Source organism: Chenopodium album, chromosome 5, assembly GCF_948465745.1.
Source record: "Chenopodium album chromosome 5, dcCheAlbu1.1, whole genome shotgun sequence".
NCBI classification, from domain to species: domain Eukaryota; kingdom Viridiplantae; phylum Streptophyta; class Magnoliopsida; order Caryophyllales; family Amaranthaceae; genus Chenopodium; species Chenopodium album.
This window is the reverse complement of record NC_137838.1, coordinates 27508730-27532885: the sequence shown is the minus strand read 5'-3', so window position 1 is coordinate 27532885 and position 24156 is coordinate 27508730. Positions and strand designations below refer to the sequence as shown.

The window sequence follows — 24156 nt, the reverse complement described above, 5'->3', positions numbered from 1 at the left end:
AGTAGTAGTAGTAGTAGTAGTAGTAGTAGTAGTAGTAGTAGTAGTAGTAGTAGTAGTAGTAGTAGTAGTAGTAGTAGAAGTTGAGAGTAATAGTAGTAGTATTACTAGTACTTAGTAGTAGTACTAAAATGAGAAATATATGGCTTACTTACGGTGCAACGCAAGGAAGAAGGTGGCGGCAAGGTGGTGGCCAAATGGTGGTAATAGGGTGGCGGCGAAGAGGTGCTCGTGAGGAGCTCAGGACTACAAAATGAAAGCTTAAAAAGGAGGTGAGAATGGTGGAGGAAGGAGAAAGGAGAAAGGAGAAGGAAAGTAAGAAGAGAAGTAGGAGGTGTGATGGAATAACTCATGTTTCATGGCTATATATAGCCCCAACTCAGGCACTATTCCAATCGATTTCATAAATGTTGTCAACCCAATTAATGCGGCCAACCTAATAAATGCTGCTGGCGTAATAAATGCAGCTGACCCAATAAATGCCGCTGACCCAATAAATGCAGTCGGCCTAATAAATGTTGTGGATATGAGCATTAAGGGTTGACCTTGATTACGGGAGGAGGAATAGTTTGGTACTTGGTAGTTTGACTCGGAAGTAAAATACTGAAGGCTGAAATTCCGACAACTTTGAGTCGACTCATATAATTACAACGCGTAATAAAATTATATTTTTGTAAAATCATATATGGACTTAAATAAATATTTTTTGTATAATAAAATATTTCGGAAAAATCCATAATTAATAATTAGTAAATGGCTTAAAAATACGGGGTATTACAGTCTACCCCCCTTAAAAGAAGTTTCGACCTCGAAACTTGAGTAAAAAGTTGGTTAAATAATCCAAGTTAATATAAATTGACTCATGCACAACTTATAATGACTCGAAATGACTCAACTATGACTCAGGCACAACACATAGTAACTCAAGATGACTCAAAACTAACCAAAAAGGGCAAAAGCGCGAAACTATATCGCATTCTACCCCCCTTAAAAGGAGTTACGCCCCCGTAACTCGACTACTAACCTCCGAAAATAACTCTGGATATCTTTTCCTCATATCTGCTTCGGCTTCCCAAGTAGCTTCCTCGGTTTTATGGTTTGACCATAGAACCTTGACTATCTTAACATCCTTGTTCCTAGTGCTTCTCACTTTACTATCCAGAATCTTCACAGGTCTTTCCTCATAAGTCAAGTTCTCATCCATCTCAATGGTTTCAGGCTGTAAAACATGGGAAACATCTAGTATGTATTTCCGAATTTGGCTCACATGGAACACATTGTGAACTCTTTCTAGCTCATTAGGCAAATCCAACTTGTATGCTACCTTTCCCACCTTTTTGATGATCTCGTACGGTCCAATGTACTTTGGGCTTAACTTTCCTCTTTTCACGAACCTCATCACTCCCTTCATCGGGGATATTTTTAATAAAACTTTCTCACCTACTTCTTATTCCTCATCCCTCCTTTTCAACTCTGCATAGCTCTTTTGACGATCTTCTGCGGCTTTTATTTTCTCTTGAATCATCTTTACTTGTTTCACCGTCTCCTCGATCATCTCTAGCCCGAGTGTAACTGTCTCACTTATGTCGTTCCAACATATTGGGCTTCTACACTTCTGCCCATACAAAGCCTCGAATGGCGCCATCCCAATGCTTGCATGATAACTGTTGTTGTAGGAAAATTCTATCAAGTCCAAATGATCTTCCCACGAACCCTGGTACTCCATAACACATGATCTTAGCATATCCTCCAAAGTTTGTATTGTTCTCTCTGTTTGACCATCGGTTGTGGGGTGGAATGCAGTGCTCATCAACAACTTAGTCCCCATAGCCTTTTGTAAACTCTTCCAGAAGTTGGATAAGAACCTTGAGTCTCTATCCGAGATGATGTCCTTCGACACACCATGGTATTTCACCACAAATATCACATACGCTCTTCCCAATTGATCCATCGACCATGTACTCCTCATGGGTATGAACGTTGCACACTTTGTTAATCGATCCACTATGACCCAAATTGTATCATTTCCCGCTCGAGTCTTAGGTAAGGCTCCCACGAAATCCATAGAGATCGAATCCCACTTCCAACTAGGCACCTCCAAGGATTGAACTGTTCCTTGGGGTCTCTTATGCTCGATTTTGACCTTTTGACAAGTCAAACATCTAGCCACAAATTCTGCCACTTCCCTTTTCATATTCGGCCACCAGAATGTCTTTTTCATGTCCTTATACAACTTATCCCCTCCGGGATGCATTGAATAAGAAGAACTATGAGCTTCCTCCATTAACTTCTGCTTAAGATCACTTCGATTTTGAGGGACACACCATCTCCCTTTAAACCTCATGCTTCCATCATCGGCTATTGAAAAGTCCAATACTTGCCCTTCCTCGATCTTCTCTTTAATCTTATTTAACTTCTCGTCCCCAGGTTGGCTTTCTCGAATCTCATCATAAATCGACGGTTTGCTTAACAAGGCACTCAAAATCTTCTTCACTTCTCGTTGTTCTAATACCTCAAAATTCATATTTTGGAATTCCACACACAATTGATCTGGTAGAATCATTGCATTAACTGCATGACTTGACTTCCTACTTAGTGCATCAGCTACAACATTCGCCTTCCCTTCATGATACTGAATCTCTAAGTCGTAATCCTTAATTAACTCCAACCATCGTCGTTGTCTCATGTTCAACTCCTTTAGAGTGAATATGTACTTCAAACTCTTGTGATCGGTGAAAATCCTACATGTCACTCCATACAAGTAGTGTCTCCAAATCTTCAATGCAAATACAATTGCGGCTAACTCCAAGTCATGAGTCGGGTAATTCATCTCATAAGGCTTCAACTGTCTCGAGGCATAAGCAATCACCTTTCGATTTTGCATCAACACACAACCTAACCCGAACTTTGACGCGTCACTATACACTTCATACTGCTCAATTCCATCAGGCAGGGCTAACACAGATGTCGTAGTCAACTTCTCTTTTAATGTCTGAAAAGCCTCCTCTCACTCCGGAGTCCACTCGTACTTACATTCCTTCCTCATTAAGCTCGTCATAGGCCTTGCAATTCTCGAGAAATCTTTAACAAATCTCCTATAATAACCTGTTAACCTAAGAAAACACCGAACATCTGATACTCCTTCCTTAGAAATCACATGACCTAGGAAAGCTACCTCTTCCAACCAAAACTCGCACTTTGAGAGTTTGGCGTACAATTGATGCTCCCTCAAGGTTGACAATACCACCCTCAAATGATCCTCATGCTCTTCTGGGTCCCTCAAATACACAAAAATATCATCGATAAACACCACAACAAACTTATCCAAGTATGGCCTAAAAATTCGGTGCATTAAATCCATAAAAACAGCAGGTGCATTGGTTAACCTAAATGGCATTACAGTTAATTCATAATGACCATAACAAGTCCTAAAAGCACTTTTTTCAATGTCCGACTCTGTTATCCTCAACTGATGATACCCTGACCTCAAATCGATCTTTGAAAATATTCCCGCCCCTTTCAACTGGTCGAACAAATCATCAATCCTAGGCAACGAATACTTATTTTTCACTGTCACATTATTCAACTCTCGGTAATCTATACATAGCCTCAAGCTTCCATCCTTCTTCTTTACGAACAACACCGGTGCACCCCATGGTGATGAACTCGGTCGAATGTATCCTTTCTCAAGCAAGTTGTCTAACTGAGTCTTCAACTCTTTCATCTCAGCCGGGGCCATCCTATATGGAGCCTTTGAAATAGGTCCTGTCCCGAGCACTAAGTCTATAGTAAACTCAACATCCCTCACAGGTGGCATCCCTGGAATATCTTCGCGAAAAACGTCAAGAAATTCATTTACTACTGGAATATTTTTCCCATCCTCTCTTCCCCCTTCTTCTATCCTTTGGACGCTACATAAATATAGTGGATGTCCCTTTGCTACACACTTCTTAAGTTGCAAAGCATATATGATTTTTAACCATGATTTCCTCCCCTCCCTTCGATACATTACTCTAACCTTGCCCGGGCCACACAATGTGACCTTTTGGGCCTCACAATCAATTTGGGCCTTGTACTTGCCCAACCAGTCCATCCCCAAAATAACATCGAGATCTTGTAAGTCAAGCTCGATTAAGTCTGACGGAAACTCTACATTTGAAATAACAAGAGGTACACTCTGATTCATTTTAGTGCAACTCACCACTCCCCCTGATGGGATAGCGATATCTAAGGAAACAGACACCGGACTCTCTAATTTGAGTCTATCTACTAAAGTTTTAGAAATAAAAGAGTGAGACGCCCCTCAATCAAACAAGACTTTAGTAGACATAGAACAAATAAAGAAATTGCCAATTACCACATCAAAAGCAGTTGCAGCCTCACGACTGTTCATGACTAACACACGACCCTTTGGAGTGGCTCCACTGTTGTTGTTGGGTCCAGGCTTAGGATTGAATCCGCTGGGCTGAATTGGCTTGGGTTGGTTCTCATCTTGGGGTTTACCTGATTGCTCATCTGAAACCTTCTTGTAACACTCATACTCACGGTGGCCTAGCTTTTGGCAGTAGCGGCTGGTCACTAGGTTTCCCTCACAATCCTTTCCAGGGTGCTTTTTTGCACATCTCTTGCAAAAATAGGTTCTCTTTGGTTTGTCTCCATTCCCTAGATTCCCATTCCCCATTTCAAAATTACCCCTGCTATCCCTTTTCTCATTAAAGTTCCCACTCGGGTTCCCCTCAACCTTGGGTTTCTTCTCACTCCCATTGAAAGCTCCACTAGGCTTTCTCTTTTCCCCAGAATAGTTTCCCTCAAGCTCTCTCCCTTTAATCCCATAAAGGTGCACTGCCCTTTCGAAAACCTCATCTAAGGTCTCGAAAGTCACTCCTCCCAATTTCCCTTGAAGGGTTAAAGTCAAACCTTGCTCAAACCTCTGGGCCTTAAGCGCCTCAGTTGGCACTACCTCAGGTACAAATCTCATTAACTCAATGAACTTGCTATAATACTCATTAATCGTCATGTTCCCCATTCTAAGGTTCGTAAACTCCATGCACTTCTGCTTCCTCAAATAGGAAGGGTAAAACTTCTCTCTCAAAGCTTCCTTTAATTGAGCCCACCCAAAGTTAGGATTACTCAACAAGTCATCTCTCCTTTGACTCCACCACAAATTGGCTTCCTCTCTAAGGTAATAAACAACATTATTGACTTTTAATTCTTCAGGGAAATTAATAGCATAAAAAAGTTTATCAAATTCTCTCACCCAATTTTCTAAGCTCGCTGGGTCTACTTTGCCAAGGTAAGTTGGTGGTTTGGCCGCAGCAAATCTTTTAAAAACATCCCCAAAAGCATCAAGGTCATTATGGGCTTTTCTCTGGTTTGAGACAATACCAGCTATGTTTTCGGTTATTTTGGTTAGCCTTTTGATGACAGAGCTGAGCTTGGAACTACTCCCTATCTTAATTCGTTGCCTTAGAGACATGATCATGAATAATGTGGTATTTAAGCACATATATAAATGTAAAAACAGATTACTCATCCATCCAACAAATACTCAGAGATGTGATAAATTTACTGTTCACAAAATATCTTGAATACTAAACGTTCATCACGTTAACTAGCAAGTCTAAATTGCCATTTTAAAAGCAACTCTAAGTGATATCTCAAAATAGATCATCACAATATTTATCATAATTTGCATACAATTATATCATACAAATCAACAAACACTACTTCACCATATAATTCATCACATAAGAGTGCAATTCACCTTCCAATCCTTTTCCAATTTAGAAATAATTTTTGAATAATAATCCATAAACCTTCACTAATATACCTTGAAATATAAAATTCCCAAAAGACTACCAATCTCAATGCAATTTTAATTTTAATTCGAACCTTTGTATTCTAAAACACAGTTTGGACGTTTGCTTAGTCCATATGCACATAATTCACGTAAAGTTCGAAATTACTTTTTGAATATGTTTCAAATTCTTTTAATTTCGAAAATATTATATATAGTTATAAGTAGAATACTTGATTCATAATGTGGATTAATTGGACCAATGAGATCCTAGGTAGGAGAGGTTAGGGTCGACGTTGCCCAGCGCCCAAATCCTGCCTTAGCCAGAGCTCATTGTCAATCCAATAATCCCCATTATTAATCTTTCTTCGTATTAAAATAGAAAGTAGTTTTTACTTAAATATACACTTAATATATACTTTTAGAAAACAAATGCGAAACTCTATCGTATATGCCCCTCTTAGGTCTACCCATCAGTTTTATATTCCAATTTTTATCTTTTTAAGACCCGAAAACTGATACCACTTTGTAACACCCCCAAATTACTCTCTAATATTTACAATAATAATCCAACGTTAGGGAGTAACATGGGAGTATTACCGCCACGTGATTACGTAAGGCTTAACAGAGTTTTGCAGCGGAAAATAGTACTTAACTTTCATTAATGATAATAATAGTAGTAATAATAGTTTGATACATTTTCAAAGTAACTACTCTACTAATACTATGTTTATTAAGTTAAACTAGGTGATCACCGCCCCTCGTTCCCAATGCAGCACATAGTTCACGTTCTCCGATCGCCATCACCTATCTACTCATCAAAATGATAAGTAGGGCCAAAAACAAAACAAATACGTATTAGCTAAAATGCTAAGTACATACAAATACTAGTCATGTAAAATCAATTTAATTAATTAAACATGTTTTCAAAGAGATTTAACTTAAATAAATCATAATTTATCAAAACCATTCATGAATAGAAATTCATGTATAAAAACTTGTCAAAAGAACCAATTTTCCAAACAACCAACTTTCCAAAGATAATTCCAAAAAGGATGGATCAATCCTTATTTTCGTAAATCATTTTACCACCTAAGTGTGCATACCCCCCAAGCTAGTAACTCCTTTACATAGTGCTATCAAGGGGAAAGACTAGGTCATACAAAGCCCATAGTCTTTAACTTACTCTGCGTAGTGGGAGTTAAAAATCAAAAGATCCAAGGAATAAATTATGATAAATAAACTTTCCAATATCCCATACTCGGGATAAATTAAAACAATAAAACTTCCTTCTTGAATATCAATACAAGTTTATAATCAACCATATAAAATATTTTAACATTTGAGATTAAACTATTAAAACATGCTTCACCGAAATATATTTCACAATTATTTAAACATGGTTCGAAATCACTTAACATGTAAAACACGTTGCATATAAAAGCCACTTTTTAAAAGATCTAGCCACGTGTACGTACCATGATCTTTGCAAAACAAACACGGGGTTCCTAGTTACGAACCGGAAATACCTCCTACAACAAACCAATAATCCTAATCAAATACTTTTCAACCCATAGATACAAGGACTTAGACTATCGACTTTGACTAGTTGTGCATGAACAACTTATTATTATAACTCTTTTATAAAATTAACACTTGTCTTTAATAATTCATAATAATAATAATAATAATACGAATAATAATAATAATAATAATAATAATAATAATAATAATAATAATAATAATAAGGTAGTAGTAATGCTACGTAAGTAGTAGTAGTACATGTGAGTAGTAGTAGTCATATTAATAATAATAATAATAATAATAATAATAATAATAATAATAATAATAATAATAATAATAATAATAATAATAATAATAATAATAATAATAAAAATAATAATAATAATAATAATAATAATAATAATAATAATAATAATAATAATAATAATAATAATAATAATAATAATATAGGAAGTAGTAGTAATACGTAGATGTAGTTGTAGTAGTAGTACTACTAGTGCTTAGTAATAGTAGTAGTAGTAGTAGTAGTAGTAGAAGTTGAGAGTAATAGTAGTAGTAGTATTACTAGTACTTAGTAGTAGTACTAAAATGAGAAATACATGGCTTACTTACGGTGCAACGCAAGGAAGGAGGTGGCGGCAAGGTGGTGGCCAAATGGTGGAATAGGGTGGCGGCGAGGAGGTGCTCGTGAGGAGCTCAAGACTACAAAATGAAAGCTTAAAAAGGAGGTGAGAATGGAGGAGGAAGGAGAAAGGAGAAGGAAAGTAAGAAGAGAAGTAGGAGGTGTGATGGAATAGCTCATGTTTCATGGCTATATATAGCCCCAACTCAGGCACTATTCCAACCGATTTCATAAATGCTGCCAACCCAATTAATACGACCAACCTAATAAATGTTGCTGGCCTAATAAATGCAGTTGACCCAATAAATGTTGCTGACCTAATATATACAGTCGGCCTAATAAATGTTGTGGATATGAGCATTAAGGGTTGACCTTGATTACGGGAGGAGGAATAGTTTGGTACTTGGTAGTTTGACTCGAAAGTAAAATACTGAAGTCTGAAATTCCGACAACTTTGAGTCGACTCATATAATTACAACGCGTAATAAAATTATATTTTTGTAAAATCATATATAGACTTAAATAAATATTTTTTTGTATAATAAAATATTTCGGAAAAGTCCATAATTAATAATTAGTAAATGGCTTAAAAATACAGGTTATTACAATGATTGTCATAAATAATTTGCACAGGTATTGGTTTAGAACCATACTGGATCGACCTATGAGAATATTTTAATAGATTTAAAATCGTCATGAAGTATACTTCTCATTATAGCTATCGGAACCTATTTCCTTGACCATGAGTACTAGTCCGTTTTGATGTTGTCAAACGTCTGCCGTAATAGGGGATTATAACGGCAACACTCGTACGACTAAGTCCTCTCAGTAAGAGGAGCTACATTACAAGACTGGGAATGTCCCCCTACTAAAATAGGGAAGATATCTTTGTTGTATACAAGGCCTCTCGTAGAGCGAGACTGTAAAAATGCATGGTCGTGCTCGGATGGATTTTAGAAAACATCTGTTTATTGACAGTCGGACTTGGAATCGAGAAACACTTTTTGACGTAATAAGGATGACGAAATAATCTTACCTTATAGTTCATGAAGAAGACATGAAGAGGCATAGGAAATAGGCGATACACTAAATGCTCACTTGTCCGGAAGGATAAGTGGGAGATTGAAAGGAATGGCGTCCTTCGAACAAGTGTATTATTCTTAAAGCAAGTTCAGAATTATTAGAAAGCTAATATATTCAGCAAGGTCAAGTGAACGGAATGCCTAGGTGGAGGCCGCTTCCGATCAGTAATATTAATGTATAATCAATATTACAGCTTAATCTTGATTGAACCCTTCGTGTCACACCCTAGCAAATATACAAACCGACTCGACAAATTAATTCGTCGCCCGAGTATTAAATATTTCGACGTCGGAAATTCAAGCTTAGAGCGTCGAAACCGAGCGTCGGAAGTCGAGTCAAAATAATAAAAGACAAGACACGAAAATAATAAATCAACAAGATCAAAACACCCCTAGCATCGTAATTCCCCGTGAAAACCGAGTGATAGGGGCATTTGGTATAGCATGGTGGCTAGCATGCACACCAAGCCGAGCCTAGGCTGGCGGGTGCGTGCTAGCGCACCAATGCTAGCATCGCATGCTAGCAACACTGGCCAACGCGCGCAAGGAGCATCGACACTCAGCAGCAGCCCGCATCATTAATGTGCGGCTTGCTGGCCGAGTGCACAAGCAGCCTGCACAAGCCGTGCTGGGCTTGCTGGCCAGCAGCGCCAAGCAGCCCGCACGCTTGTGCTGGGCATGCTGGCAGCCGCACATGGCAGCCCACCTTGGGGTGCCTTGGTGCCCAAGTGTGGTGCCATGTAAAGCATTGTAAGGGGAGGCTTGAGGAATGAGGTGGCTAGTTTTTGGAGAGGGAGTGGGGAGCAAGTTTGGTCCCCCCTTCCTCCAAATGGTCCTCACATAACCTCTCTCATGAGCTTGCCACTTGTTGATTTATTACTAGTTTGATTATTTATTTTATTTTAGCTTTAAAATAAAATGGAAAAATCAAATTCTCTTACATTGATGGGAGAGACTTTTCACTCTCTTGTTTTCCCTATAAATACCCAAGTTGGGTTATTGGGAAAATCACTTGAGTGAGAGTTGAAAAAGGCATCACCATTGTGAAAACCTTTGAACTCATTTAATCACTCGGGTTTTGGTCGGACCTTGCTAACTCCAAGGTAGCGGACCTAAAAAGTCGGTATTCGTCCTTTGTGGGTGGATACCGTTGGAGGCTCGGTATTTTCGGAGCTAAAGCTTTCAAGTATTAGGTCGGGCGAAGCACACGTCAAAGGTAAATTACGATTCTATCCTTTTATGTTTATTTGTTATGCTTTATGGTTTTATTAATAGCGAGTGGTTCTTTGGGTCGAGGTCGTTTCCGCGGTAAGTTGGACTTACCAAACCCCAATACGGTAGTGGATGATCGAGGTGGACATAAGGGTTGTTAGGATCACCCCTATAATCGCTCCCACTGGGAACACAGTAATCGTAGTTACCGTGCTCATCGAGGAATAAGCGAGTCACGGTGTTGGACCTCGGGATCCTTGCCAATATGGGTACTTGCTTGATGGTATAGGACCAAGTTGGGGTGGACTCGCATCATATAAATATTGTTGTTGGAGAAACATACCTTGTTCCATCTCCGAGATGCCTCTTATTTTGTGATAAATTGCCTTAAAGTCTTTGTCGTACATGCCTTCCAATCTAATTTGCATCCCCTTCATTTGTGCACTTAGAGCATCCATATCGGGGTTACTAAATTGGTGATGGGCTTGTTGTGGTTGTGGTTGTGGTTGTTGTGTTGTTGTTGTTGTTGTTCTTCTTCTTCTTCTTCTTCTTCTTCTCCCATCTCCTCATCATCATCACCATAGGGAAGGCAGTTACTCAAGGGTACATGCCACACATTAGGCACATCCTCTTGGTGGATAGAAGTCAAGGAGGGGCTAGGGAGATAGCACCAATGTTTATTCTCCCTAAGCCAATCAAACATCTCATCATCTTCATTCTTGGCCAAAAATTGCACTTATTTCAATTGTGCAATGTCAAGGTAGAGTGTGCTCAAACTACCTACCAGAGTACAAGAGGGTAAGTAGTGGTCAAGATGAAGGTTGGTCGCGAGCCTTGTAACCATACTACCACAAGAGATCTCCCCGGACTCCCTTTCTTGCTACCCCTTGAAATATCTCAAGAACATGTACCCTAATTTCTAATGACCTCTCTAGTATCCAACCAAAGTATCCGGAGCTCCAATTGACTCATCTTTCCCAATTCTTGCTTAAGGATTATCGAATATCCCTAAAGCATATTAAGGATCCTTAGACATGGTTTGAATACCTTGCTTATGGCGGCATACCGAGTAATGAAATTGCCTTCCCCTGATATATTATCCCACCAAGAATTTTGGTTATACTCATTGTTGAAGAAGAACTCGAGGTTCAAGACATCCGCCCCCGGATTAAGATCAAGTGCCGCATTGAACTTAGCAAGAGAAGGATCATGATGAATGTTGAAAAGTTGAAAGTAGACCTAGTAGTTACCATCCGCTATCGCCACACATAAAACCATAGCAAAAAATTCCAAAGTTGGCTCAAGGTAGGTATGGTTACATGTGCTCACAAAGGTGCTCATGCGAAGATTGATAAACAATTCCCTCAAATCCTCATCAATACCCAATTTGATCATGTCTTGTTGAAAGTAGTGTCAAGAGGGTTTAAGGGATCAGTTCTCTTTTAGCTTGTCATATCGAGCTTTTTGATTGGGTCATTGATTTTTATTTAAAAAAAGGAGTAGGTTGTCGTGTTTGGGAAGTAGAGGGGTTTGAAGAAGGTTCTTCGATGATGTTGGTTTTTCGTTTCTTGGAGGAAAAGGCTCGAGCAAGCTTCGACATTGTGTTTCCCCAAATTTATCAACTCAAAATCCAAACAATCAACACCACAAAAATACCACAAAACACTTCCAATCACCAATATCACAACTCCTTAACCAATAACAACAATCACAAAAACAACACCTTACTACCAATATTCAAAATTTTCAACTTCTCGCAATCACCACCAATTAAACCAAATTTGCTTCACAAACATACAACAACACAATGTGAGTAAAAATCAATCAACAATCAACAGAAGTAATCAACCAAATATCACATTCAATCAACAAATTCATCAAAACACATACTACTACTATTCACAACCATAAACAATCAAATTCTTGCAACAATAAGATATAAAAATATAAATAAGAGTTTAATAAGATGATTATACCGTACTAGAAGCAAGATTGAACAAGAATTAGCCATTTTGACAAAAGGTGGATTCTAGGTCTTTGGAAACTAAAATTCTTCCAATCAAACTAAATTTATAACCAAACCTACACCTAGTAATAGGGCAAATTCTGGTTAAACCACTAGGAATGGGGGGAAGTTTGCTACGACCAATGTCAAGCACTTCGAAAGGTAAGATGGTAGTGTAGATTATCTAATTCAACTAATCAAAGAAAGTAAATCAATATATATATCAAGACACTAGGGATTTAGGATCAACATGTACTTGCAATGGACACACACTAATCGGGTTGGAGATTGATTAATTCGAGCATTGCGAGGGAAGATAGACAATGCAATCAAAAGAGCTCAACAAGCTATCTCCTAGAGGTTTAGCTAGCGCCAACTAAGAAAGACTCTAACTAGGAACGTCACTAACCAAGCTCAATCGAAAAAAGCGAGCTACAAATCAATGGTCCTTATCAATGTAGGCATACAATGCAATCAATGACAATTAAAGTTAGCTACTCTTTAACTAATCACACACAAGCACAAAATCAATCAACCAATTTAATCACAATGCTAAACCAATTAAAATCCCCCAATTAGCTATGATCCATCCCTCAAACATGCTTCACCACATCCCTAGCAAGTAAACTACTCACTATCCATGGAAGAAATCAAGATCAAAACTAAGGAATTTAACAAATTCATTGACAAAGGAATAATTGTGTCGTCAAACAACTACACCTAAATCAAATACAATTTATAACACTCGACTCAACCTATTACAAATATAGGGCAAGTAGAGGGGTCGAACTACAGGGAGAAATGCATAAACACCGCATTCATTACCTAGAGTCTAAGCTATCTCGGAACAAGAAGTGTGAATAACTAAGAGATTAAACTAAGAACGAAATGGATTAAAATTAATATAACTAAGCACCAAGGGAAATTGGTAGATGTAGATGCCGCTTGATCATGCAATAACAAAGTAGCAAATCAATGGTAAACTAAACATGAATTAATATCGAAGTAAGGCCCAATCTAATTGCCTTCCGGGGTTAATCAGTTTCTCCTAACAAAGCCTCTATGTTTCCACACTAGAACCATATATTAGAAGGTGCAATAAAAGAACTATCGATAGTAATGAATCTCAACTAAGTCAACTTCCGTTCCTTGTTAGCAAAGATTCACCTTTAATCAACTAACAATGTGCACTTGCAAGAAGATCAAAGAATATCAAGCATGCAAAGACTTTAATCACCATTAACACAACCCCAACATTATAAGCATGAACAATTAGAAACTACACCATCCCCACACCCTTGGCTAAGTGACTAATCACAAATCATATTGAAGACAATATCAATCATCAAATCAACAAGCATCAACATGATCAATAAGCAAAGAAGGAAAATCAAAGCAAATAAGCAAAATAAAAAACAAAGGTAAAGAGAAAGAGTAAGAGATTGCTCATTAATTGAAGATGAAGGTCTACAAAGGATTGAACAAACTCCTTCTTCAAAATCCAAGTTTATCAATGAAGAAAACCACACTTTCTCTCTCTACCAATGAAGACTAATAGTGTTTCTCTCTCTAGATTAAGCGAAAAGTGTAGAAAAATTAAAACTAAGTTAATCTAATTACATCAAAACGTTCTAAGATGGGACTTATATAGTCCGTACAGAGCCAGCTGAGATAAGGAGAGGTCCCACCGAACAATGGGAAGGTTCGGCCGGACTACAGGGTAGGTTCGGCCGAACCATGGGTAGGTTCGGTCGAACCTCCCTGATCCTGGTCTGGTCGAACTTCTGTGGTTTGACCACTCCTGCAAAATTGCCAAATTGCATCTTGCCCCTGCCTCGACGTTCGGCCGAACCACTGAGCAGGTTCGGCCACACCTTGGTTCGACCACACCTTCAGGAGGTTCGGCCGAACCTACTTGATTCTTCCTTCCTTCAGCTTCTCTTGATCTTCATGCTCCTTCTCCATGGCACGTCATGCATTCCAAATTTCATCCAAAAAGGCCAAGAACCTACAAAACAACAAAGAAACGCTAGAAAAAAACAACAAAAAGAGACAAAGGGAAAAGAAACACGCGAAAGGAAAGGGAAACGCAAAACTAAGGGAAAAATGCTTAAAAAGGCTCAAACAAGTGCAAATGAGGGGAGAATACTTAGAGAAAAAGGATGGAAAAGTGGCATAAATGCTACTCATCATTCATCATCATCATTTCAATCAAACAAATTCAATCAACTAATCAATAAACTTGAACAATCAACAAAACAATTGAAATCAAAAGCTAAAGATTGCATTAAAGTAAAAGAAATCCTTACAAACTTTGATGAAATCAAAAGAAATGTGCTTAGAATCAATCATTAATCATCAACCATGAGTTTCTCTCTCAAAACTATTCTCTACTTCTTTTCTAATGAATTATCTAATGAAAAATTCTCCAATCAATTCTCTATCTAAAAATCTCTAATCTAAAAATTCTCTCTATAAAATTTATGAAAAAAATCTATATATAGTAAAACTTACAAAGAGAAGTTAGTTAGATTGTCCAAAATAGACCCGTACAGGCGCGACCTTCTTCAAGAAGTTGCGCGGCTGCGTAAAAGAGGGTACGAAACAAAGGAAGCAACAGGCGCGACCGCGTCATAGTCGCACGCGCCCATGTCTGGGAGCAGGGGAGCTCTCTTCCCCTTCAACTTGTCGCACCTCATACGCTCCACTTTGTGTGCTAAATGAACACGGAACATGGCAGATTCTAAACACCTTGACGGTGGATTCAACACCAAAATTGGTGCTCCACGGCTTGAATGCACGACATAAGGAAACTTTGAACTCGCACATCTCCATACTTGGCCTTCAAATGGAAGATACTAAGCATCCCAATCAATGCAAAACCCGGGAAGAAACCTCGGGAATCCTTGGACAACGATCTTAACCTGAAAATGAAAGAAAGAAAACAAATAAAGGGAAAAAGACAAAATAAACCAAGAAATACACGAAAATGGAAAATCAACTAAGGAAAATGCAAACTAAAGAATTAAAGCGCAAAATTAAGGAAAAAGGAATTAAAAGAGCTATAAAATCAATTTAAAATCAACATTAAAGAGAAAAAATGAGTGCCATAAATGACACTCATCTAAACTCTAGGTAAGAAACCCCCATTCCTAATATTCCTAATATATAAGAGTTTCTTACAATTTTTTTTCTCCTTAAGAACCCCATTACTATTGCTCCAACACAAAAAACAAGTGTTGCATTTGCTTGGATAGTTAACCACAACTTTTCATCCTCATTTTAAGTACTACCTCTTTTGATATGGGGTATTTTATATGAGATAAAAAAAATTCATTTGTTACAAGTAAAAAGAAACAGAGGTAGTATATTTAATATTTATAAGAGTGTACATACAATATATAATAAATGTAGTTCGAAAAAAAACAAAAAATTCTCTATATATAAAAGAATATTTAAAATAAATAGACCATGCTTAATAAAGAAATCACAAGTAGTCAAGTAGAAGGCGAGAGAGAGTAAGGGATAGCTCAAGTGGTTAGAGCTTCCCTCCCGATTCCAAGAGATCTATCGATTCTCATCACCCGCCCATGTGGCTCTCTAAACACCAAAAAAAAGTAGAAGGTGAGAAATATTGTAATGAGGCAAGCTCTCAAGTAAAACATTAAATAATGATATCATTTATAACTTTTTATTTTTTTTGAAAGATATCATTTATAACCTTGTTGCACCCTTCTTTTTTTCAATAATTCTTCCAACAATTCCTAGGTTTTAGTTGTATAGATCAAAAGATAAGAAATGTTGGATTTTTACTGTGTAAATAAGGTTTACGGCTATTTCACCAAATGCAACTGAGTACTTTAAAAATTCACAAAATGCCATCGGCTTTTTCAAAATTCACCTAATGCCATTGACAAACTTTATATTGTCATGGCGTGCCATCAAGGAGGCATGGTCATTAACTTTCCGTTACTACAATTCTTAATTCACCAAATGCCACTGACTATTTTTGAATTTTCATTAAAAGCCATTATTTATATAAATTATTACACAATATACCTATGACCTAATGAGTTATAACGACCAGTTAGTTTCACCTTTATTGAATTCTTTTGGGGTAAACTAGCCGTTACACCCAATTTGTTGCATAAATTTGAATGCACAACTAAAATGTTATGCCATTGTAGTTTTTGAACATTAAAAGTCAATAGTGTTGAATAATTTAGAGTATTTGAGACAAATTCATGGTGTTTAATTATTTGCTTAGCAAATGGTGTTGCAATTAATTAAACAATTAATAAGAGCAAATCAAGGAGTAGTAAACTCCATTAACGCAACTCGAGAGTGAAGGTTAACTCACTGAATTGCCTCCCGATCGGGCCATCATCACTCGATCGGGGGCGTATGCGAGGTTGAGGGAATCTGCTCCGTCGCTTGATTAGGCCCGAGAGCTGATAGTTTCACAGAGGTTCTTTATCTCGATCAGGACCGGGTGATTTCTGGTAGACCTGATCAATGGGCGAGCCGGGTGGATGCATAAAAAATCTGCTCATTTCTCGGGTCAGGCCAAGTCGGGTCGGACTAAAATTCGAGCCAAAATTTTCATGCCCAAATCCGTCCAAAATGGCCGAGCCGTGCGGACTTTTTGGACTGAGCCAAATAATGAACTAAAATAGCATAAAAAAAAAAGAATTCCCAAGCCCGACTAAAAAATGTATAATTTGGGTCGGGCCCAACCCGATTTCAGGCCAGAAAATGCTACCCAAAACCTGCCCAAAATCGAGTCGGGCTAGTTTTGATTAGCTCTAATTTCTGGGTTCAACGCTGCTTGATGTTGACGGTTAAGTTGATGGGTTTTGCTCTATAATTATATACTATATATATAATGGGAGTTGGAGAATGAAAGATAAAATAGTAACTTCTCCATTTTTCCTTCTCTTGTTTACAAAGGTTTCTTTAACGGAATTATCATCACCAGTCACAAAGCTTATTTACATTTTTGTAATCATCCTACTTGTTTGCAATTGGCCTTTGTTGTATCTCCTGAGTAAATTTCCGTGATACTCGGTTGTAGTATAGGGTCGAAATTATACTTTTGGAAAAGTGACTCCATTCACTCCTCAAAGAATTTTTCGTTAATTTTGTTTGCTTTCTTTGTGACCCTTGTTTGAACACAAAATCCCCAAAAAACAGTGTGCTGTGTTTTTTGGTATCTTTTTTATGGACAGATTCTCTGTTATGTTTTAGGCATTTTGATGTAAATAGGAAAGCAATTTTTCCAGCACATGATTTAAACAGTAAGCAATTATGCTTAAATGAATGTTCAATTTCCCACTTTATACACTTAAATTGCAATTACAATAGTTCACTTCAACATTACGGTCACAACCATTACACACATCTGTACAGCTAATTTAAACACAGAATTGAGAATTTTTTGTTGGTGTACTAGTAGAAAAAATCTCATTTGTAATGGGCACAATTAAATTCGTTACAAAAGAGTTCTTGTAACGGGCAATACTTATGATTATGCAAATAGAGGGCTACTTACTAAGTGTATGCTAAGTATCAAATTTATACAACAAATTAGGTAAAACGGCTAGTTTTCCCTTAAAAAAATCAAAAAAGGTGAAACTAACTAGCCGTTATAACTCATTAGGCCTGAGGTATATTGTGTAATAATTTATACTTCCTCCGTTTTGCTTTTATTTCACCATAAGGACTTTTACACTATTCACTTACTTTTCTTTGACCATCATTTGTGATTTATCCATTAGGAAAAACATAGTCATGTGGGATCTCATTAGATACGTCTTGAAATTTACTTTTCAAATATCAAATTTTTATAATTTTTACAAAAGTAAAATTGAAGATATTAATAGCTAAAGTAATACTAAAGATATTAATAGTTATAAAAATCCCAACACTGATGAAAGTAATCTACGCCTAGGTCTAGAAATATATCAAGTGGTTGAAATTTACAATATCTTGGCTGCATTCTAATGCAGCCAAGCTGGATGCAACAAGCCAAAATGCAGAACTGTAAGTATGAAATGCAACCATTACTAAAAGCTTCCACATTCTATTTCTGCTTCAAGATTCCCGCTAGAACTTTCCTAAATTTTCTCTTTCCTTATTTGGTTTATGTGATTCGATTCTCTCCTCATTCAAATTACACATTTGATTGCAATTTTTTCTCTCCTCTTTTTTTTTACTCCAGTGTTTTCGCTCTATTGTTCTTCCCTTTTAATTAAGATTTTCTCTCTCCTCCTCTGTTCTTTACTTAACAATGGAGGTGATCGTTATTCTTGACGAAATCATCAATGCAGGTTAGTTTTTGTTGTTTATTATTAATTAGGTTATTGATTAATTGATTTCTTATTTTATATTTTATGAATATGATGATTTTCAATTTATTATTGATTAATTGAGTTTGACGACATTGAATTCGATGAATTTTGCTTAATTTTGTGATTTTTTCATGAATTTTGTTGAATTTTGTGATTATTTCAATTTATTATTGATTAATCGAGTTTGACGACATTGAATTCGATGAATTTCAATTATAATTTTGTTCTGCATTTTTATGATTGATTTTGTGATTTTATAATTAGTGAATTTTGTGATTTATTTCATGGATTTATTCAAGTTCTATTTAATGATTGTCGTTGATTGAACTATTTCAATTTACAATTGGTATTGATTTCTTGAAAAATTTATGAAATCTTGAATTGATTTTTTCGTTATGATTTTTTTCTTCTTTAGTTGAATTTGTTTTTGAGTTCGTTGTATGTATATTTAACATTGTATACGTATATCATTTATATTTTGAATATGTATATGTTTAATCTTAATATTCCATTCCTATACTATGAATATTAATTCTCTACAAGTGCGCAATGTACAATCTCCAAACAATGAATTGTTATTTCATTATGTATAGTAATTGTGAACATTGTATTCCATTTTATGAACATTTTTTTGTACAGATTATGAACACTTTGTTATTTTTATTATTTCAGAGAATACAAATGATGTTGTGTTTAAGGAAGCTGAAGTATCTGAATTAATGTTCATAGAAGTTGGAAGTGAGCAGGAAGCATTTGATTTGTACAATGATTATGCCTTTAAGATGGGTTTTAGTATAAGGAGGAGCAATGTGCGAACAATTTATAACACTAACATGTGGCGAAGTAGGAAATATGTATGTTCAAATGCTTGTTTAAAGGATGATTCTAAGAAGGATGTTAGGAGGTATGAGAGGTTGGATTTTCGAACAAATTGTGGTGCGCTTGTTGAGTTCATTATTGAGCGTGGTGTATGAATTGTTGTGCTGCATTTAATGGATCATAATCACTCTATGATTCCAATTGATAAAAGACATTTTCTTAGGTCTCAAAGAAAAGTGAATAAAGAACATTTGAAGGTGATTAGTGTTATGAAGGCTAGCGGTGTTCGGGTTAGTGATTCTCTTCGTGTTATTAGTAAAGAAGTTTGTGGTTCACCAAACATTGGGTGTACTAAGAAGGATGTATACAATGCTTTGGATGTTCAAAAGTCAATTAGGCTTGATGGTTCGGATTGTAATCAATTGATCAAGTATTTTGCTCAAAGACAAGCCAAGGAAACAGATTTTTATTATGAATTTGAGGTAGATAAAGCTAACTCTCTTACTTGTGTCTTTTGGAGAGATGCAAGGATGAAAAGAGATTATGATTTTTTTGGGGATTTGATGGTTTTTTATACTACTTATAGAACGAATAAGTACGACATGATATGTGCCCTATTTATTAGGATGAACCACCATTGTAACAATGTTATGTTTGGCATGGGATTTGTTCTTGATGAAAAAACAGGTAGTTTCATATGGTTGTTTGAATCATTCATGAGATCAATGGGAGGTGGGCGTCATCCAATCACTATAATGACAGATTAAGCACTATCTATTGCTGTTGCTATTCGGGCAATATTCCCAAGTTCTAGGCATCGATTGTGCACATGGCACCTTGGGGAGAACTCAAAAACAAATATTGTTGGAAAATTTAGAGCTATGAAGGGGTTCACAGACTTGTTTGATTATCTGACAAAGTATTGTGAAACTGCTGCAGAATTCGAACATTATTGGCCAAGGTACCTTTCATATGAACTCTTCTAACACGAAAATGAACTTTGTATATTACCAATTGAATATGTTTTTTGCTATAATTATTTTGTCCACTGCTATTAATTTGTCTTTATGAATACTGTATATTATGTAATGAATATGTATGTTTAATGTATGAACATACATATTTTGAACTTAAACATTTTTGCATCTATGAATATATAGGGTTTGTGTGTATTATATGACTTGGGTATAAGTATCACTGTTCTACGAGCTTTACTTACTATTTGAACATATTGTTTTATTTTTTGAACTTAGTATTGTAATTTATGAACAGATAAAAGTTTGAATCTGTTTTTTGTAATAGGATGATGGATAAGTACGACTGTCATGATAATGCTTGGTTGAATCATTTGTACTCGATCAAACAAAGATGGTGTCCAGCTTATTCGAAGGAATATTTTTCTGGAGGAGTTTTGAGTTCACGGAGGAGTGAAACTACTAACCGTTCGGTTTCTCATAGGTTGAGGAAAACAGATGGTATGTGTGATTTTTATAAGACTTTTCTTGATGTTGTGGCTGAGTGGAGGAGTAGGGAAAGCAAACAAGACTTTCAATTTTTGAGAGATAATCGACACTTGGCGGTTGCTAATGTAAGTCTTCTTATTCATGCTAGAGAGGTGTATACTATTTCGGTGTATATTGTCTTTGAAGATCAATTTGCTAAAGCCATTTCTTGTTGTCAAGAGAGAAAGTCTGAAAATGATGAGACAATTACTTACTTGGTATGGAGGCCTAACAAGGATATAATTAAGCATGAGGTTATTTTGAACAAGTTTACTAGGGTAATCAAATGTACATGTAAGTATTGGAGTGAAATGGGTTTATTTTGTTCACATTCTCTTCGTATTTACAACATCCACTGTGTTCAAAAAATTCCTGAAGAGTACATAGTTAAGAGATGGACCAAAACCGCTATGTGTAGTCATGTTGTTGATGAAGAAACTATAGATGAGAATGTAGTGACATCTTCTGTTTGGAGGGCTCAAATGACAAGAAAGTTTATTCAATTGGTGACATCTTGTCAAGATTATGTTGAAGCAAGGGCTTATATTGAATATACTTTTGATATGCTAAGGGAAAAGGTGGAGAGTGTTAGAGGACCAATACTTTTTGATGATGGAGAAGAGGAGGTTCAAGAGGTTTCTAAATAAGGTGAGCCTATTCAAAATCCCAAAATAAAAAGAAAAAAGGGTGAGAGAAATTATAGGCCAAAAAGTACTGTTGAAAAAGCTTACAATAAATCCAAGGGGTGGAAGAAAAAGGTTGATAAATATAAGGATGAAGTCAAAGCTACTTCTGAAAAGTTTTTCCAGGTATATCTGAATATAATATTAATTTTTGTGAATATTAGATTTTAATAAATGAATAATACAAAAATATCGTTTTTAATTGTAGGTTTTGGATGATGATGGTGATCCTATGATTTATTCACACCCAACAAAACCAAGTTCAAATCTTAATGTCCTTCCAAAATAGAGGAATTTTCAACCATCAACAAAGGTAATTATTAAATATATTTCAATACTTTATTTATATTTTTTTCAATTTTTCCAATACTTTATTCACATATATATATATATATATATATATATATATATATATATACATATATATATATACGTATATTTACAAACATATATATATACATATATATGTATATAAATATATATACATATATATATATATATATATATATATATATATATATATATATATATATATATATATATATATATATGGTATTGGTGTCCAATCTGCAACTGATCTGAAAAGAGTAATATTTCCACAACAGTTTCTCAGCCATCTTCTTCATATGTAATTACTGATTTGAACTTTACTGTTTTTTTTTTTTTATGAATTTAGTTAAATAGATAATGAACATATATATTATTTCTATTTTGAAGGGTATTAGCCGTCCACCAGCAAGAGGAAATACTAATAAATCAAAAAATAATGCTCAACCTTCATGTGCACCAGCAGGAGGAAACTTTAATAAGTCAACACATGCTTCTTAACCTTCTTCCTCTAATGTAATTTACTATTTGAACTTTTAATAGTTTTTTATGAGTTTTTATATATTAGATTATTTATATAGGTGTTTTTGTTTTTTTTTTTTATGGACAGGGTGTAGATGGTCCACCAAGAACAAAAAAGTCCAATAAGTCTAACTATGCTGCTCAATCTTCATGTGTACCACAAAGAGTAAACTTTACCAAGTAAACAAATTCTTCTAATCCTTCTTCATCAAATGTAAGATATGAAGTTTCCTTTTTGAATGTTTGTTGCTAAAAATATAAACTAAATTTTTGTTACATCTGAACACCTTTTATGTGATGTAGGTATCAAGTCAATTAGGATCTCAAGCTAAAAAAAGAAAACATCCTGAAGTTAACTCCAACAGAAGTTTTCAATATGAAAAGAGTAAATGGTCTCAGGTAATATGATTTTTTTATATTAAATTATGAATATGTGCATTTTATTTATGAACAAAATTTACTTTTTTAATTTTCTTTTTTTTTTAATTTTTAGTATTTTGATGTTGGTCGCAATACAAGGAATGAAGGATCTTCTAATGCTTCTGCCTCTTCTAATGTGTCTCATTATGATGAAATGTTATCAATGTTTGACAAGACAACTTAGTCATAGATTTATACCTTATTTTTCATTGAAATTGTAATAATATACAAATTTTATTACTTTTCAATTTATAAATCTATTTTTTCATTATTTTTCAATTTTATTATTGTTGCTTATTATTTTTAAAATTAACACAAATACTGAACATCTAGACTTGCTTTTTTGAAGAAAGTTAAATGTAAATAGTTTGCTACAAATTAAACATAAAATTTCAGTCTCAAATTTAAAAAAACATTTGTCTTTCAAACTAATCATTCAAACACACTAAATAAAACCACAATTTCTTCAACATGATTAATTCACAACATCAATCTTCAATTATTCTTCTTGCAGCCATCTTCACTCTGTATCCTTCTTTATTGGTGGTACTTAGAATAATTTCTGCACAATATTTACCCTGAGCTTCCGGATTTGATCAATCTGTTTTCACAAAAATGAACATATTATTAAAGGTTTTGAACATTTAAAAAAAAATGAATATACTCATAATTATGAGTAAGATTATTAAAATACTTGCATCATTAGCCACCAAGTCACAATCCCACTCCACCAAATTTTCTATGGTGTATGTCTCCATATGTTTCATTAAGTAAATAGCACAATTGTCATGATCCAGTCGCTTCTCCATTTCATCTTAATCACATTTGTTTTGAAGCTCTTTACTTTATTGAAATCAGCTTCTTTGTAATCTTTTAATTTTTAGAAAGTGTGCAAAAGCTTCAAGCTGAAATATGAAATTAAACAAACTGAAATTTTGAACAATGGACAAACAAAATTGAACAAAAAACAGAAAAAATTTAACAAAGGAAATTTAGTAATTTACCATTTTTTCTGGATTGTCTTCATATTTTGTACTTGCTTTTACATTCATTGGTAGCTTTCTGTTGTCGATTAAGTCAATCGTGCCATTGTACATGTTGATGCACATTAAGTAGAAATGCTTATATGTAGCCATAGGAAAAAATAATTGCATAAAGTCTTTGGTTCTTTGAATGCCATTGTTTCTCATTTCACAGTGCAATCTTTGTGCAAACTTTTCAAATCTCTGTTCTTTTGTAGTGTTTGGAGTTGCACCTTTGTCTGTGCATACTATCAGCTGCATATCAAATACAC

At 35.4% G+C, this 24156-nt stretch overlaps 2 protein-coding genes across 2 annotated transcripts; one reads left to right on the top strand and one right to left on the bottom strand.

The window, feature by feature from the left end:
- Positions 1-994: 994 nt before the first annotated feature.
- Positions 995-1408, bottom strand: LOC145632770 (uncharacterized). Its single transcript, XM_081685109.1, has one exon. The coding sequence runs from the start codon at positions 1406-1408 to the stop codon at positions 995-997; it is 414 nt and encodes a 137-aa protein (XP_081541235.1).
- An 18173-nt stretch (positions 1409-19581) lies between these two features.
- On the top strand, positions 19582-23046 carry LOC145632769 (protein FAR1-RELATED SEQUENCE 5-like). Its single transcript, XM_081685108.1, has 7 exons — positions 19582-20095; positions 20348-20369; positions 20711-21545; positions 21654-21719; positions 22531-22608; positions 22746-22841; positions 22936-23046. The coding sequence occupies exons 1-7, from the start codon at positions 19582-19584 to the stop codon at positions 23044-23046; spliced, it is 1722 nt and encodes a 573-aa protein (XP_081541234.1).
- The last annotated feature ends 1110 nt before the right edge of the window (positions 23047-24156 follow it).

Coding starts and splice junctions, on each gene's coding strand:
- LOC145632769 (XM_081685108.1), top strand. CDS start 19,582: ATGGATCATAATCACTCTATGATTCCAATTGATAAAAGACATTTTCTT. Junction 20,370..20,710: donor TTCGAACATTATTGGCCAAG/GTACCTTTCATA, acceptor TTTTTGTAATAG/GATGATGGATAAGTACGACT. Junction 22,842..22,935: donor AAAAGAGTAAATGGTCTCAG/GTAATATGATTT, acceptor TTTAATTTTTAG/TATTTTGATGTTGGTCGCAA.
- LOC145632770 (XM_081685109.1), bottom strand. CDS start 1,408: ATGAAGGGAGTGATGAGGTTCGTGAAAAGAGGAAAGTTAAGCCCAAAG.